This window comes from Fusarium vanettenii (genome assembly GCF_000151355.1).
Source record: "Fusarium vanettenii 77-13-4 chromosome 5 genomic scaffold NECHAsca_5_chr5_3_0, whole genome shotgun sequence".
Taxonomy (NCBI): domain Eukaryota; kingdom Fungi; phylum Ascomycota; class Sordariomycetes; order Hypocreales; family Nectriaceae; genus Fusarium; species Fusarium vanettenii.
In genome coordinates this window covers 2,198,616-2,212,257 of record NW_003315878.1, presented here as the reverse complement: position 1 = coordinate 2,212,257, position 13,642 = coordinate 2,198,616, and the positions used below count along the sequence as shown (strand labels likewise).

At 49.3% G+C, this 13,642-nt stretch overlaps 4 protein-coding genes across 4 annotated transcripts; 3 read left to right on the top strand and 1 right to left on the bottom strand.

The window, feature by feature from the left end:
• Positions 1 to 1,531: 1,531 nt before the first annotated feature.
• Positions 1,532 to 6,205, bottom strand: NECHADRAFT_80834 (uncharacterized protein; the record flags this gene model as incomplete). The annotated part of the gene is made up of 8 exons (XM_003050956.1): positions 1,532 to 1,668; positions 1,881 to 1,984; positions 2,039 to 2,432; positions 2,488 to 2,868; positions 3,220 to 4,504; positions 4,555 to 4,815; positions 4,869 to 4,929; positions 4,962 to 6,205. The coding sequence occupies 8 exons, from the start codon at positions 6,203 to 6,205 to the stop codon at positions 1,532 to 1,534; spliced, it is 3,867 nt and encodes a 1,288-aa protein (XP_003051002.1).
• A 384-nt stretch (positions 6,206 to 6,589) lies between these two features.
• Positions 6,590 to 8,867, top strand: NECHADRAFT_80833 (uncharacterized protein; the record flags this gene model as incomplete). The annotated part of the gene is made up of 2 exons (XM_003051363.1): positions 6,590 to 8,475; positions 8,672 to 8,867. The coding sequence occupies 2 exons, from the start codon at positions 6,590 to 6,592 to the stop codon at positions 8,865 to 8,867; spliced, it is 2,082 nt and encodes a 693-aa protein (XP_003051409.1).
• Positions 8,868 to 9,587: 720 nt separating this feature from the next.
• NECHADRAFT_69715 (uncharacterized protein) lies at positions 9,588 to 10,356 on the top strand. Its single transcript, XM_003051362.1, has one exon. The coding sequence runs from the start codon at positions 9,787 to 9,789 to the stop codon at positions 10,219 to 10,221; it is 435 nt and encodes a 144-aa protein (XP_003051408.1). The 5' UTR covers positions 9,588 to 9,786; the 3' UTR covers positions 10,222 to 10,356.
• Positions 10,357 to 12,371: 2,015 nt separating this feature from the next.
• Positions 12,372 to 13,410, top strand: NECHADRAFT_80831 (uncharacterized protein; the record flags this gene model as incomplete). The annotated part of the gene is made up of 3 exons (XM_003051361.1): positions 12,372 to 12,416; positions 12,470 to 12,557; positions 12,617 to 13,410. The coding sequence occupies 3 exons, from the start codon at positions 12,372 to 12,374 to the stop codon at positions 13,408 to 13,410; spliced, it is 927 nt and encodes a 308-aa protein (XP_003051407.1).
• Between the last annotated feature and the right edge of the window lie 232 nt (positions 13,411 to 13,642).

Sequence of the window (13,642 nt, the reverse complement as noted above, 5' to 3'; positions counted from 1 at the left end):
TATTAGAATTCTATAACTATAGGAGATTAACTTTATCTTAGGTTTTGAATATCTTATAGTATTAGGTTTTGATATTACTATGTATTATCTCTGTGTTGCGTTTTATTTTATATCTAATTAAGTACGCTAGTAAACAAGCAGAAGCGAGGTGTCTCGGGTACCTGCATTAGTCGATACCTGACAATGTGAGGCAGGAATGCAAAGTTGCCTAGCTAAGTTAGGTATTTCTTCGGTTTACTAATCATGCCGTGCCATGTCTTGAAGAAATTAAGCAGTTTCGTATTAATCCCTCTTGACTCACCTTTCTTAGCTGCTGACTGTGTACTATGATCTTGATTGCTGTGTCTTACGAGAGGCGTTACGTTAGCCAAGCTAAACCACGGGGCTATAGGCCTATTATTAGAGGGCAAAGAAATTCTACATTTGGCCAAGCGAGAAGACAGCTTCAGGACAGCGGATCAGATATTACATAAGAGGTGGTTATTAAAAGATGTCTAAACCCACCGCTACTACTTAATCTTTTAAGTTAATATAGCAATTGTTTAAACATGATACAGGGGAAGTCAAGGGAATGTTGTAGCCTTGTGTTGTGTCATTCTGCTGAAACATTGTGTGATATGTTTTATACATTGTGCAGCCAGGGCATAGAAAAGCGAGATCTGCTTTAACTGGCTCTTCTATTCTTAGTAAATTTAGTATATTTCGACGTTGTAATAGATCCTGAAGCCTAGATAATTTCGTGTAACAATGTTAAAAGGCGGTGTGATATATTTGACACCTCTTGTGGGACATGAAAAAGCGACATCCCATTAGATTCAACTGGTCTGGACCTATCTAAGCGCTGTGGACCAACTCATGAAATCCGATCAGCTACCCAAATCATAAGTCTTTCTTTGTTAATAAATCTGGCGTATCTAGACGTTGTAGAAGAACAAGGCTCTTTCAACCCCTTTTCAACGCTTGCTACTGTGAGAAGCGCCTTTTTTAGTACGTTCGTGTTAATGACCTCCTGGATTATAGAAGATGATCCCGTTCGGGGAGCTAGCAAAGGTCAACAATATGAATGGGAGAAGTATACTTGCATTTACCTGATGCTGTCTCTGAGCTATTCCCCTGTCCACATTCTTGCTCCGTCCTTATCTATCATCTCAGGCCTCAATTGCACGATAAGGCGATGAAGTAATCGCAGTATGTAATGGAGGGTAGTGACAAAATGCAGAGGAAGCTTCTTGTATGAGGACCGGTCTCGCATTCCCCTGGCTGAATCATGAGCTGCTGGGTAACAGCATGACTTTTATGCAAAATCTCATTGGACATTTGGATGGCCGCTCATTCATCTAGTTTCTCAAGAAATTCCCGCTCATTTTCTCCAAAAAAGACATCCCATAACGCCGAAAACTATGATCGTAATCCATCACACTCCTCTTCAGTCCAGATGCGCCCAGTCCGTGTCCACTCAACTGTCTCATTGGTATGTGGCACAGTATGCTTGTAGGTGAGAGTCTTGTAAGGATCTGACAGCAAAGTTAGTTCAACCGTGGTCACTAAAGGTGGGAAGGGGAGACTTGCATAGTCCTGGGGGCAGGTTAAGGCTCTCGTAGAATCGGGGATCGTCCTTGGTCATCCGCTTCTCAAACCAGCCGTGGAATTGCTCGAAGCCCTCCATAGCTAGGGATGATACACGAATGGAGTAGAATCTAAGGAAGAAATTGTTGTATCGCCAAGCTAGTTGAACTACTGGGAGGCGGATAAGTCTTGCGCCTGGGCTGCATGTGTCAGCGACTTCGATGACACCTGGCGAGGTTAGCACTGGGCACTTGAGCGCTATGACTGAACCGATGCAACAAGACTCTTGGCAAAGTTCTTGAGGGAGGGCCTACCATCCAGATCCATTTCTGGTGCTCCGAGGCCAAGCCGTTCTGTTGCCACTCGCATGAAGAGGCCAGTCTTGACGAAGTCCACCTTGTACATGAGTAGCCGTGCCCTAGGTCTCAGTGGTCAGCATGCACATACAATCACTTGCATTGTCTCAACTCACGCTATCATGGTGCCCTGCAACTCCCAGTTGTGTAGAGCCCCATTCTGTCTCAAAAACCTGTAACACTCCAAAGCAGCCTTCCTTGTCGATCTGGAGGCCGCCTTGTTACCCTCGGGGCCAAGTGCCGGGAGGGTCTTTTCCCTGACACCCAGTGACGCAAAGTCCAAAACAGTGTTACCCCCTTCAATGAGGTTCCACGGTACCGGCTTCCCCGGGCAGTTGCGCTGTACGTGGTCTTTGATCATCTGTAGAGCTGTCTTGTTAGACCAATAGGAGGCAACGTGAAGAACAGTGCGTTGTGTTTTGGTGCGTGTAAAGAGGATGTTGTGTTCGGGGTACTTCTGTAGTAGCATCCCTGTGATCTGGTGGCAAGGCAAATCGTACGAGTTTCGCGCTGTGACGTCGTTAGCACATTGTTCCTTGGCTGGCATTGTTGCGAGGTTACTTACAGCCGGAGAATCCTTGGACCGCCAAAGAAAGTAACGTTCCCCCATCAGAGTCACAGACATACTGTGGTGCTGGAGCCAAGTCAAGTAAGTACTGCACATGCTCGATTGGTATGAGACCGTCGGCAGCAGCAGCCGAAATCATGTAACCGACAAAGGTCGTCCACTTGTCCCCATCCTCCCGCATCTTGTAATCGTGTTGGAGGTCATACTTGACACGAAGTGACTCTGCAAGCTGCCTCTCATCATCGTATCCTTCAAGAAGTAGCTGGGCAAAAAGCGTGTGGCCAGAATTGTCCTGACTCTCCAAGATCTCTTTGATGCTTTTGCCTTCCCGTTTCTCAAGTGGCAAATCCTCCACAAGCTTGATCAACTCTGGAAGAACTGCTGGAAAGTAGTGAGCTGCGACTTGAAGGGAATTTCGACCTCATATGTCCTTGGCAAGAAGATTTGCGCCATGTCGTATCAAACACCGCATAGCTTCAACACTTCGTCGTTCGATGGCGATTTGCAAAAACGTTCTTGATAGTCCCTCAAATGGAGTATCAAGCTTTGTATCTGGAAAGACGTTCAAGAGTGCTTCGATAAAGAAACCTCGAGCCTTATGGATCGACATTGCCAAGAAAGTGTCCGCGACTCGTTCATTCTCATCTCATCGTTCATCTACAATGTCGCGCATGTCTTTATCTGCGAGGAGGGAGATTATGGCCTCAAGCTTGCTCATGTAGCCACTACCTGTAGTTGCCATGAAATAGAACCGAGTTCTTGTTGTCAAAGCGGAGAAGGCCTGTGCTTTGGCGTGACTGAGTTGTCGGCGTGCAGAGAGGCCAGCAATGGAGATGAAGGACTCTGCCGCCGATATCATCTCGAGTGTCAAGTCCACGTCGAGCACCTGGGCAGCTTGGGCGATTGGAGTAAAAAATCCAAAGTTCCCATCCCATTCTTCTGCCTGTCTTGTTGGATCTGCGCCATACTCGAGGAGAAGTCTCGCAGCTGCGCCTTCAGAGTAATCCCAGCCAGAGAATGTGGCATGAAGCGGTGTCATTCCGTTCTTCATGGTGCAGTTGATGTCAATATCTGCAGAGAGAGCAATGTCGAGGATCTCTTCACACTCTTTACGATCAGAGAATCTGTGCAAGGAGTGAAGAATAGTTGCTCCGTGGAGTTCTTCTCGAATAGTAGCATCCGCCCCATGCTCGACCAGCCACTTTGCCATTTCGAAGTAGCCACAATGGCATGCGAGCAGCAACGGAGTCCATCTGTAAGTGTTCCCGTGAGCGTTGATAGAGGCTCCAAGCTCGAGGACAAGAATCTTGACCATTTCGAGATCGTCCTTGACAGCAGCAACTCGCAGCAGCGTGAAGCTATAATCGCTGCAGGCTTCAAGACAGCCGAGCCGAGTAACTTCTTCTATAAAGCCCTGCCGCTTTGCAGGATCAAGCTTGTCAGGCCCACCCATTTTGAAAGTCGTCAAACGGTCAAAGTCAAACTCCGGTTGTCCAGTCTTGGGCTCGGCTCTCAAGTACAACGGGTTGTTGTTGGCGGGAAACACGGTGTTGAGGATCCTTCGATCAGTGGTCAACCACTTTTCGTACTCCTCCGGCCATCTCTTGGACCATATTCTTCCGAGAACAACGTTGTGCTCGATGTGCTTTGGGACAGGGTGATCAAAGAGAGTTGCCTGTGCACCGCTAAATGTCATCGTCCCGTAAGTCTTGATGGTTGCCAGCAAGTCGTCTCGGATGTCCTCGGGCAAAGGTGCCTCGCAGGCATCAAAGACGTTTAGAATCAAGGAGACAGCCTCTGGACTCTTCATCACGGCTGAAGTTGCGAGGTACTTGAGACCTTCCTCAATTGACGGATCAACAACCTGGCCGTTTAAATACGCACCAGCCAGATGGAATGGTGCGGCCGGATCCTCAATGTAGTCAGAATCGCATGTTGCCTTGAGATCCTCGATGACTTCCTTTCGAGCCACACGGGGCATCAACGCGGCAGTCAAAGTATGCTCAAACGCAAACTAGAAAGAATCAGCTACAATGTCAACCAAGACACGAATGGTCAGCTCACATCTGGTGTCTTGAGGATAGCTCGATCAAACACCTCATCCATCCGATCAAAAAAGTCTTGACTCTCCTCAAAGTCGTCATCAGTCTTCCAAGCCTTCCTGAACTTTCGGACCTTTGCTGGTTTTAGGCTGTGGTCCTGAAACGCGTTTGCCAAGGTCTCTTCGAACTCGGGGTTGCCGATCTGAATGGAAATGACTTCGTCGCGCATTCTTCGGAGGTCGAGGAGTATTTGTGGCACATTGTGATCTTCCTCGGTCTCCCCCTTGAAGCGCTCGTTAACATGAGAAAAAAGTCGTTTTGATTGGGCTTGCGTACCTGTGCCGGCTTTGAATGCTTCTTTTCAAGCGCTTGCAAAGCATCACTAGGCATGTTAACTCTAGACTTGGGGGAGTAAGATCAGCCACTCACTGATAGCTCTCTCCTGCCTCGCGAAGGTCTGGGAACCACTCCAGTGGAATGGCCGGCTTTCCTTTGCCAAGCTGTTGCATCATACCCAAGAAAAGGTAGCTTTGAATCGCAGACAGTGACACTCGGTCAGCCTGGGAGGGCACACACGTCCCCGAGAGAAAGGCTTGAATGTACTCCTCTTGATACTCATCAAGCGAGGTTTTGCTCCTGATATTCTTCATAACCGTTGAAACAGCCGCATCCGGGTGTTCCTTCAACCTTGGCTTGATGTCAGAGACCTCATCTGGTGTGATTCCCTCAAAGGGCAAGCTGCCGTTCATAAAAATGCTAGCGGCAAGCAATCCAAGGGAGTAAATGTCGGTCTTGTGAAGATTCGTCAACTCGATAGTCTCCTCGGCATCAAGCTCAGGCGCCATCCAAGGGTAGCTACCGATCCTTGCTTGGAACAACTTCTCGGACTTGTAGTCGTCGATGATGACTGCATATCCAAAGTCGCAAAGCTTCGCCCGAACCGATGCTATGCCGAGCTTGCCCGACAGCTCCTGCTGCTCTTGGCTGAAGCCGTTACTGAAGACGAGGACGTTTGTTGGTTTTAGATCGGCGTGGACGATCCCTTGCGAGTGGAGGAATTGAAGACCGCGTCCGATCTCCATGGTTATGGCAAGCTGATTGTTGAAGTCTATATCGACAGTGGACAAATATTCTGCCAGGGTGCCCTCGTCTGCGGCTTCGAGGAGAACTTGAGGCCAGAATCGCCCAAGACTAGGAGACTCACTCCACGAAACAGCCAGCATTGAAACGATAAAAGGGCATTGTCGGATCGTCTCATCAGACAAAATCCGTATCTCATTAATGACAGCGGCGAGTTGTCGAGAATCATCACTCGCAAATCCTTGCGCCGTAACAATCTTCTTGGTAACGTAGCGACGAAACTTGTTCCCCGACTTGGCCTCTTCAAACGACTTTTGCACCTGCTGCGAAGGATTGAGAAAATCTTCCTCGGGGTTCAACTTCATCTCTTCGGAAGAAGCAAAGACTGCAAACGAGGCGCCAGCGCCCGTTGCGAGCGTGTTCATGCTTGCAATGACATTGTTGTTGGCGCTAAGGATGGGCACATCCAAAGCGATGGCGACGGCTAGGAACTCGGCTTGGCCTTTGACGGCGAAAGTCTTGTCTGGACGGTTGACGAGTTCTGTTGCTGAGGGCGCTGCGGTGTAGATGGAGAGGGATTGGAAATCGGCCATGATGGCGACGATGGATACGGAGCCTTGATCGCTGGGTAAATGCCTCAACCTGGGCTTCAAGATAATAAGCATAATGAGAATGCCCGACGACGCAACTGGGCTGAAACCAGGAACATGTCACAAGCTACAGCCACGGCGTTTGCTACTGTGTGCCTAATCACTTTGTGACCCAATCAGATTGAGATGTGAGCGTGTCGCTGTCTCAACACTGCCACACTTGTTTTCAGCTCAACATTGAGGGATATCCGATACGGCATCAATATCCGGGTCTAGACTCGTCAGCCCAAGCTTAGTATTCGTAATCAGGACCTCACTATTTGAGTGCTACATGGTACGCCTAATCTGCATTTTACATCTTGCGTCTGTAAAATCTGCCTTGCAAACATGTCGGGCCTGGAGATCCCCTCCTTCCTCATCGGCCTTGGTGGCCTTGTCGCCGTGTTTGAGAAGGGCTTCGAGGTATGGAGCACTATTCGCGAGGCTCACGGCTTTGGAGGTGATGTCGCCGATTGGATGTGTAAGCTTGAGATGGAATTCTTTCGCTTCCAGACTTGGTGGACGGCTTTGGAGCATCTCGCACTCCGACCGGGTCATCCGCCATCGGTTCGACGAGTGCCCTCTCAAACATCGGCACTCCAAGTCACGCTGGACAAACAATTCGGACAGCCCATCACAGACGCTGCCGTCAACATTCTCAAACTGCTCGAAAAGATTGAGGAGGTCCTTAAGCGAAATGGAATCTTGACCATTTTCCAGGCTCAACCTCCAGAGCCGAGGCAGACGCTTGACCTTTCGGAAGAGGCATCAAAGTCGAGAACGCGACTCAAGAAATTCGCCGACGACCTCTTGAGGCATACACCCTGGATCACGCGAATCAAACACAATGCAAGCACTTGGAAAGACAACGACAAGTCTACCCTTGACAGCTCATTGGAGTCCATGACCTACTGGAACAACGCACTCTACAGCATCCTCCCACAGAATCTCCGAGACAGCATATTAGAGCTAGGTATCGCGGGCTACGCATTGGGTACTTCGGAAAATATTGGAGACATTTCAAGGCTATCAAGTAACCGCAACACCATCCTCAGCGAAAGCGCCAAATTCATCCGGCTTCGTCAACGATTTAAGGATGGGGCAACTACCGATGCAGACCTAGATGCTATCCTCCAGAGGATGGAGCAAAAGATGACTCACTTCGAAGGAATCGACACCATCAAGGTCCTCGGAGGCTGCCAATACTCCATTGCCCACTGTTCCCCCGACGACGGAGGTCAACCTCGTCGAGTCATTATCGAATGGATACCGTTTCCACAAGGCGATTACGACGTCTACAAACTTGCCCGGACGCGCATGTCGCAGATATCCTACTCTTTACAACAGATTAAAGAATTATCTCACATCCAGGTCCTACCATCTCTTGGGTTCGTTGAGTACGGCAGCGCAAAGGTCTTTGGCTTGGTGTCAGCGTTGCCGACAAGTGCCACATCCTCGGCCACCATTGTCACTCTTTACGAGATTCTACCCGGAAGCCAGCGACCAGGCACCAACGAAAGGTCATCTTCCGGCCGGAAAAGCGTGAACTATCCTCTACCAAGTTTGAACCAACGCTTCGAGCTCGCCACTACGTTGGTCATGGGCTTCTACACTTTTCTGCTCACACGGTGGCATCACGAGCGCTTCAGTTCCTTGCACATAGCCTTTCTACTAAACGAGGCAACTGGGATAACAAGTCCGTCTTTAACCGAGATGAGACCTCTGGATCTTGGAGCACCCATAATTGGCGGCTTTGCCATCTCCCGTCCTGATTCTCCAACCGAACTGTCCATATCAGCGCCAGTCGAAGATTTCGAGGCTGTTTACCTACACCCAGATGTGAGGCAGCGTCTCAAGTCTCGACCGAAGGCACCAAACTCAAGCACAGGGCCACCGGCACGCTATCAACGAGTCCACGACATCTACGCTCTAGGGCTGTTACTCGTCGAAATCGGCTTCTGGCGGCCGCTCGCTCGCGTGGCAGAGTCAGGTTCCGGTGGAAAAGTCAAGGCTGGCAACTTGTCAGCAAAGGACTTCAAGGACGCGATAGTCAAGAAATGCAGATCTGATCTGGCTTTCTGGATGGGAGAAACGTATAGGGACGTGACCCTGAGGTGCTTGCTCGCGGGAGAGGAGGGCGGCGTGCAGGCGGCGGATGGGACTGGAGGATTAAACAATTTCTACTGGGATGTTGGGATTAGCTTGATGAACAGTGAGAATTATGTAGGGCAAGTGTAAGTTTGGGAAGGGAGAATTGCCTACCTATACGAGAAGGCATCCCTCTACATGACCCTTGCTCGGCGCCATGTGATGGACATTAATGACAAGGAGGGGCGACAGATGGCAGAACTGCCCTTGGAGGACTTGACAGCCAATTTTTAGGCTACAATATGAATATGTATAAGAAAGAATGGAAGTTACGAGCTGCAGTCAAACACATCCAACCCATAAGCATAAGGATAAGCGAGCTGCTGATGTGCATCCTCGGATCAAAACCGGGGCCGGTCTCGCCGAGTATCCGGATCAACAGTGGAGGGATGGGTCTAGGGCTGAACAAACTCAGCCTCAAGACCTGGATCGTGCACAGAATACGGAGGCTGGCCACCGGTGTTATATGACCGTGTAGACGAGGTGGTTGGAAGGGCAGTGACGGCATCTTGCTGCACGTGGGACGGCCTTACCGGCGTCTCAACGAAGCAAAATGCTCTGACATCATCATCCATATGCTTAAAATAGTGCCAAGAGCCAAGGAATCTGGCCGAGACTATTGAATGCAAGGTCCCCATGTGCCCACTGCCGAGCACGAGATCTCTTGTTTTATCTGATGTCACCGACCGAGGGAACTTTTTACGGCTGTGCCTTGTCAAAACCACCCAATGACATCTGACCCACGCTCCAGAACACAGACGTGAGATGTTACGTTGAATCGCAGCAATCCTTCTCATTTGCTTCAACCAACAGGCAAAAATCCTGACCTGATTTGTGGGGAGGATCTGCAAACCCCTGTCAGAGAAATTCTAGACCTAAACTTCAAGCATCCCTTGGCAGGGGACATTTTTCGTAAAGAAGGCTTATTTCCGCTGGGACCAACACAAAGTGGAACGATCGTGAGGCTATTATTGGCTCCGCCGTGTACGTTACGAGGGATGCGTCTGGGTGGAGAGATGAAAGTGACAGACTGGACCGCTTTGACTTATGAAGAGCTGGTACGGGCTAAATTTAGATCGACAGAAGGTCCCGAGGTTCTGGACGGGTGCTTGACGAGAGCCTCGATTTGAACGAGTAGAAAAGGCGTGACAGCCTCTGGAGATTCAACACTTTTTTTTATCATCATCTCAATCATCTCAAGCAATCTACTAATTAATCTCTATTACATCTACATTCGCTCTACATCATCCACCCACTCTTCCACTCGCTGCCGCCATCAACTGAAGCTCCCATCCACCACATCTTGACCAGCAGCAACAACAAAACAACCACACCCACTATCACAAGAACAACAAAAACAATACCAACACTCTCAAAAAAACCCCATAACAATTACCATGCATTTCACCACACTCATCGCCGCCACCGCTGCCCTCGCCTCCACCGCGACAGCAAGGTTCCTTCCCCCCGACGCCATGGAGATGCTCAAGCGCACAATGGTCCCCAACCATGTCTCCGCCAAGGTCGTCGCCGTCAACGGCTTCGGCAAGGACCAAACCAAGCACACCATTCTCGTCCCCCTCGGCCGTCTCACACACGTCAGCCGGACGCAAATCACCGAGCTCAGAGTCGAGGGTGTCGACCACGTCGCTGAGGCGCCCAAGCCTGCCGAAGACAACATCGTATGTCAACGATATCTCAACCAGTATGCCTCCAAGATTGGTAGCGAGCGGTTTACCAACAAGGCGCCTGCTCATATCTCTACAAATCCTGTCGACTTTGGCTGGATTCTGTGCTATGTCACCAATGAGCAGTGGAACTCGGAGTTATGAGAGGGCTAAATGACTGGTTTTTGGAGTTGGGAATAATTAGACCTACTTTACATGTCTTCGGGATGAGTCTTTTGAGCCTTTTGAGCCTTTTAGAATAGCGATATATGCCTAATGAACACGCAAGTAATTACTTTGAAACGCCTTCTATCATGTCTTCTTGAAATTCTTAAAATGCGCCTGGATTGCAACCTTGCCTCTGCAGAACATGGCAGCACTCGACGCAAATGATGCACCACAAATTATGATCGGTCCATCCCTGTTCCAAGTGTGGCATGGGTAGTCGACCAGGGCTACAGCAGCGGGCAGCGGGCTGGGAAAGGTAGCCGACAGCATCATCACCAACCAAAAGATAACAAGGGCAGAACCAATGTGAATGGTTCCTACTACTGAAATTGCAGCCGGGGCAACGACATAGAAAATAACTCCACCAAAGACACCTTGCATGATAGAGAAGATAGCGAGAACCGCGAACGATCTAGCGGGGAGCCAGATGACCAAACAACCGAGCGCAGCCAGGATTTTGGCGGCAGTAGCAATGTTCAATCGGCCTGTCATATCTAAGGCCCGTCCAAGGAGTGGTCAGCCAAAGGACCTGTCACGCGAGGGTCAACTACAGCGCGGCACCTTGTTGTTGTGGCAGCTCTAGCCCGTCTGTCGCGTACGATGCATTAGAGTAATAAAGCAACCCATCACTAGCTCAACATTTACAAAATCCCCGACGCCATACTCATCGATCTTTTACCGCCGAATGCATCCCATGTCTAGATCCAAAAGAAATTATTACGCCAAAGCCAATGGAGTCGAAGTGGTTCTACCCTGGCCTCCACCATTCTTCCCTTCTCCTTCAGGAACGCAACTGGCGGTACCATTACGACACAAGATATTCAGCATTTGAGAAGAAGCGTATATCTGACTGCAATACTTTCTAGAGCTGCGCGAGTTATGTTGGCAAGGATGAAGCCGCCAAATCCTGAACCGCAGGTTGCCATACCCTAGAGCCGGACGTCAGTTAAGGGGGGTTGCTCGATCAGATCATCCGCTGACTTGGGCCAGACCGAGGCACTTCTCGACCCTAAGCGGCAAATTTTGCTGAGAGGGTACCTGAGTCTTGATGAGTTGCTAGTCAGTATTCGGACTCGTATTCTGCAATGGTCGTTTACCGTATAGGCACCAGACCAAGCCCTAACTCTAAGTTAGCTGATCCGCAACCCAGATATTGGAGGTTTCAACTTACCAACACCAAACAAAAGTTCCAGGGAAAACAGAAATGTTCCAAATGTTCTACTGACTTCAGAGTGACACTGACCAAGACAAACGGCTACGACACCTGCAGCCATGGGCACGGTGATGCCAAACGTTTTGGTAGGATTGTGGGCAAAGGGGCGACGAGCCAAGCAAAGGCGACCGAGGGACCGACAACGAATGCATACCATAGGTATGTGACGCCTTCAGAACAGTCGTATGCGATGAAGGAGGACAACACAATTTAATTCAGGTTTCGCAATAAATCAGCTGAAAGAACTCAGTGAAACTTTGCATTTTGCATGACTTGGGATCACAGAGGTACAGGCTCGCCGGCAAGGCACTCCTCCTCAAACAAGGGCACGGAGATCCCGCTTGCTGTCTTTGTGTTTTGAAGCTGAGAGGAGATTTTACCCAGGATATAAAGAGGCCATATTAAGCATAAATAATGTTTAGAAGTTTAAGCTTCTATCCGAGAGTTTGAACAACACAATGTGCGTCGTGGCTGTTTGGATCGACAGGGGATCCCTCATTGGCACAAGGTGTCAATGTTCCCTAACATAAACTCAAAGCTCTATGCTTCTTTAAAACGCGTTTCAAGGGAAACCATTGAAAGTTCTTACCCTTATCCTGAGTTTTCACAGGATCTTTGTTCAAAATGACGTCAGTGTCACCGTGATTCAATTTTAGGCATCATCAACCTCCCCTGAATCTCACTTTCAGGCCTGTCAGAAGCCAGGCCCAAATTGGCTTAGTTTGGTCAGCAGTCTGCAGACACCCAAATCCCCCGATTCAAGCAAAGCGCGTCAGCAGCCATTTAAAACATGCACCATTCACTTAACCACCATCATCATACTCACTCTTTTCCAGAAAGCGGACGCGTTTACCCAATATTAGCAGTCTTCTCCATGGCTTCATTCCAGACTTTTAGACTTGTGCCGCTGCGCGAAGAGGTACAAACCCTGGCACGGCTCCACCGTCACAGAAACTAACCGTGTCCGTTCAGGTGCTCGGTGAGAAGGATGAGTGGGCAGGTCTAACCGATGCCAAAGAGAGGAGAAAGCGGCAAAACAGGATCAATAAGAGAGCGGCTCGTAAGAATCGACTGAACTTTCCATTCTAAGCCCATGTTGCTGACAGCTTGTGCATCAAGGTCGACGTCAGAGGCTGACCGATGCACGCGAGCACGAGGCTCGTTTTGAACCACCAGCGAACAGTAACACCAGTGTACCTTGTCAATTGGGAGAAGATGCGATCGCAGCTTCATCGGCAACTGGCGTTTACTTTCCTATGACGCCAGACTCTCGTCTTCTTCATGTCATCTCGTTCAACGTCTCCCGTGCCATCCTAACAAACTACTTCATCATTTCCACTATCCCCCTAGAAACCACGAGGTTCTGCTCCATATGCCGGGTTTTCACATTGCCTGCCCCAGAAACAGGCTTCGAAATTACCCTACCAGTGTCCTTAATGCCGACGCTTCTCCAAGAGCAAGTACCGCATCCTGGCTGGGTGGATCTCTTTCCTTCCCCAAAATTGCGGGATAACCTGATCCTTGCACTTCAAGAGTACGATATCGATGAGGATGCTTTCATGTTGGATTTGGTTGGAGAGGCCTTTGAGAGCCTTTGTCTAACTAGTGACGAGGTTGAAGAGCAATCCGCCCTGGTAAACCTGAAGGGCAGCGAGGCTGAAAGTCAACCAGCCCCCGTTGCAACAACAACGGGCGAGGGTGATACTATTACAGCTATAAACTTGGAAAATTCTTGGATCGGAGAGTCGGGTCTAATATCTTGGTCGGATCCTTGGGATACAGCTGGCTGGGAAGTGACCGAGTCGTTTGCCAAGAAATGGGGGTTTCTTCTAATAGGATGCGAAGACGTTGTCAACGCGGCAAACAAGTGGAGAGAGACCAGAGGCGAGAATCCTTTAAGCGTGACGATTTAGCGTGTGATTTGTATAGTAGAACTAGCAATTCTTGATGGCTCCAAATATCCTTTCGACTTAATACTGAGTAATTCGCAACCACTGTCATTTGCTTGCTGGCACTTGCTTTCCACCGGGCTTGTTCTATGGTTACACCATGCCTGAAGGGTGTTAACCGCAAGAGGAAAAAGGAGCTGACATTCATGGGCCACATTCAAGATCACCAGTCCAGCATAAGTCCGCCAAGTCCGAC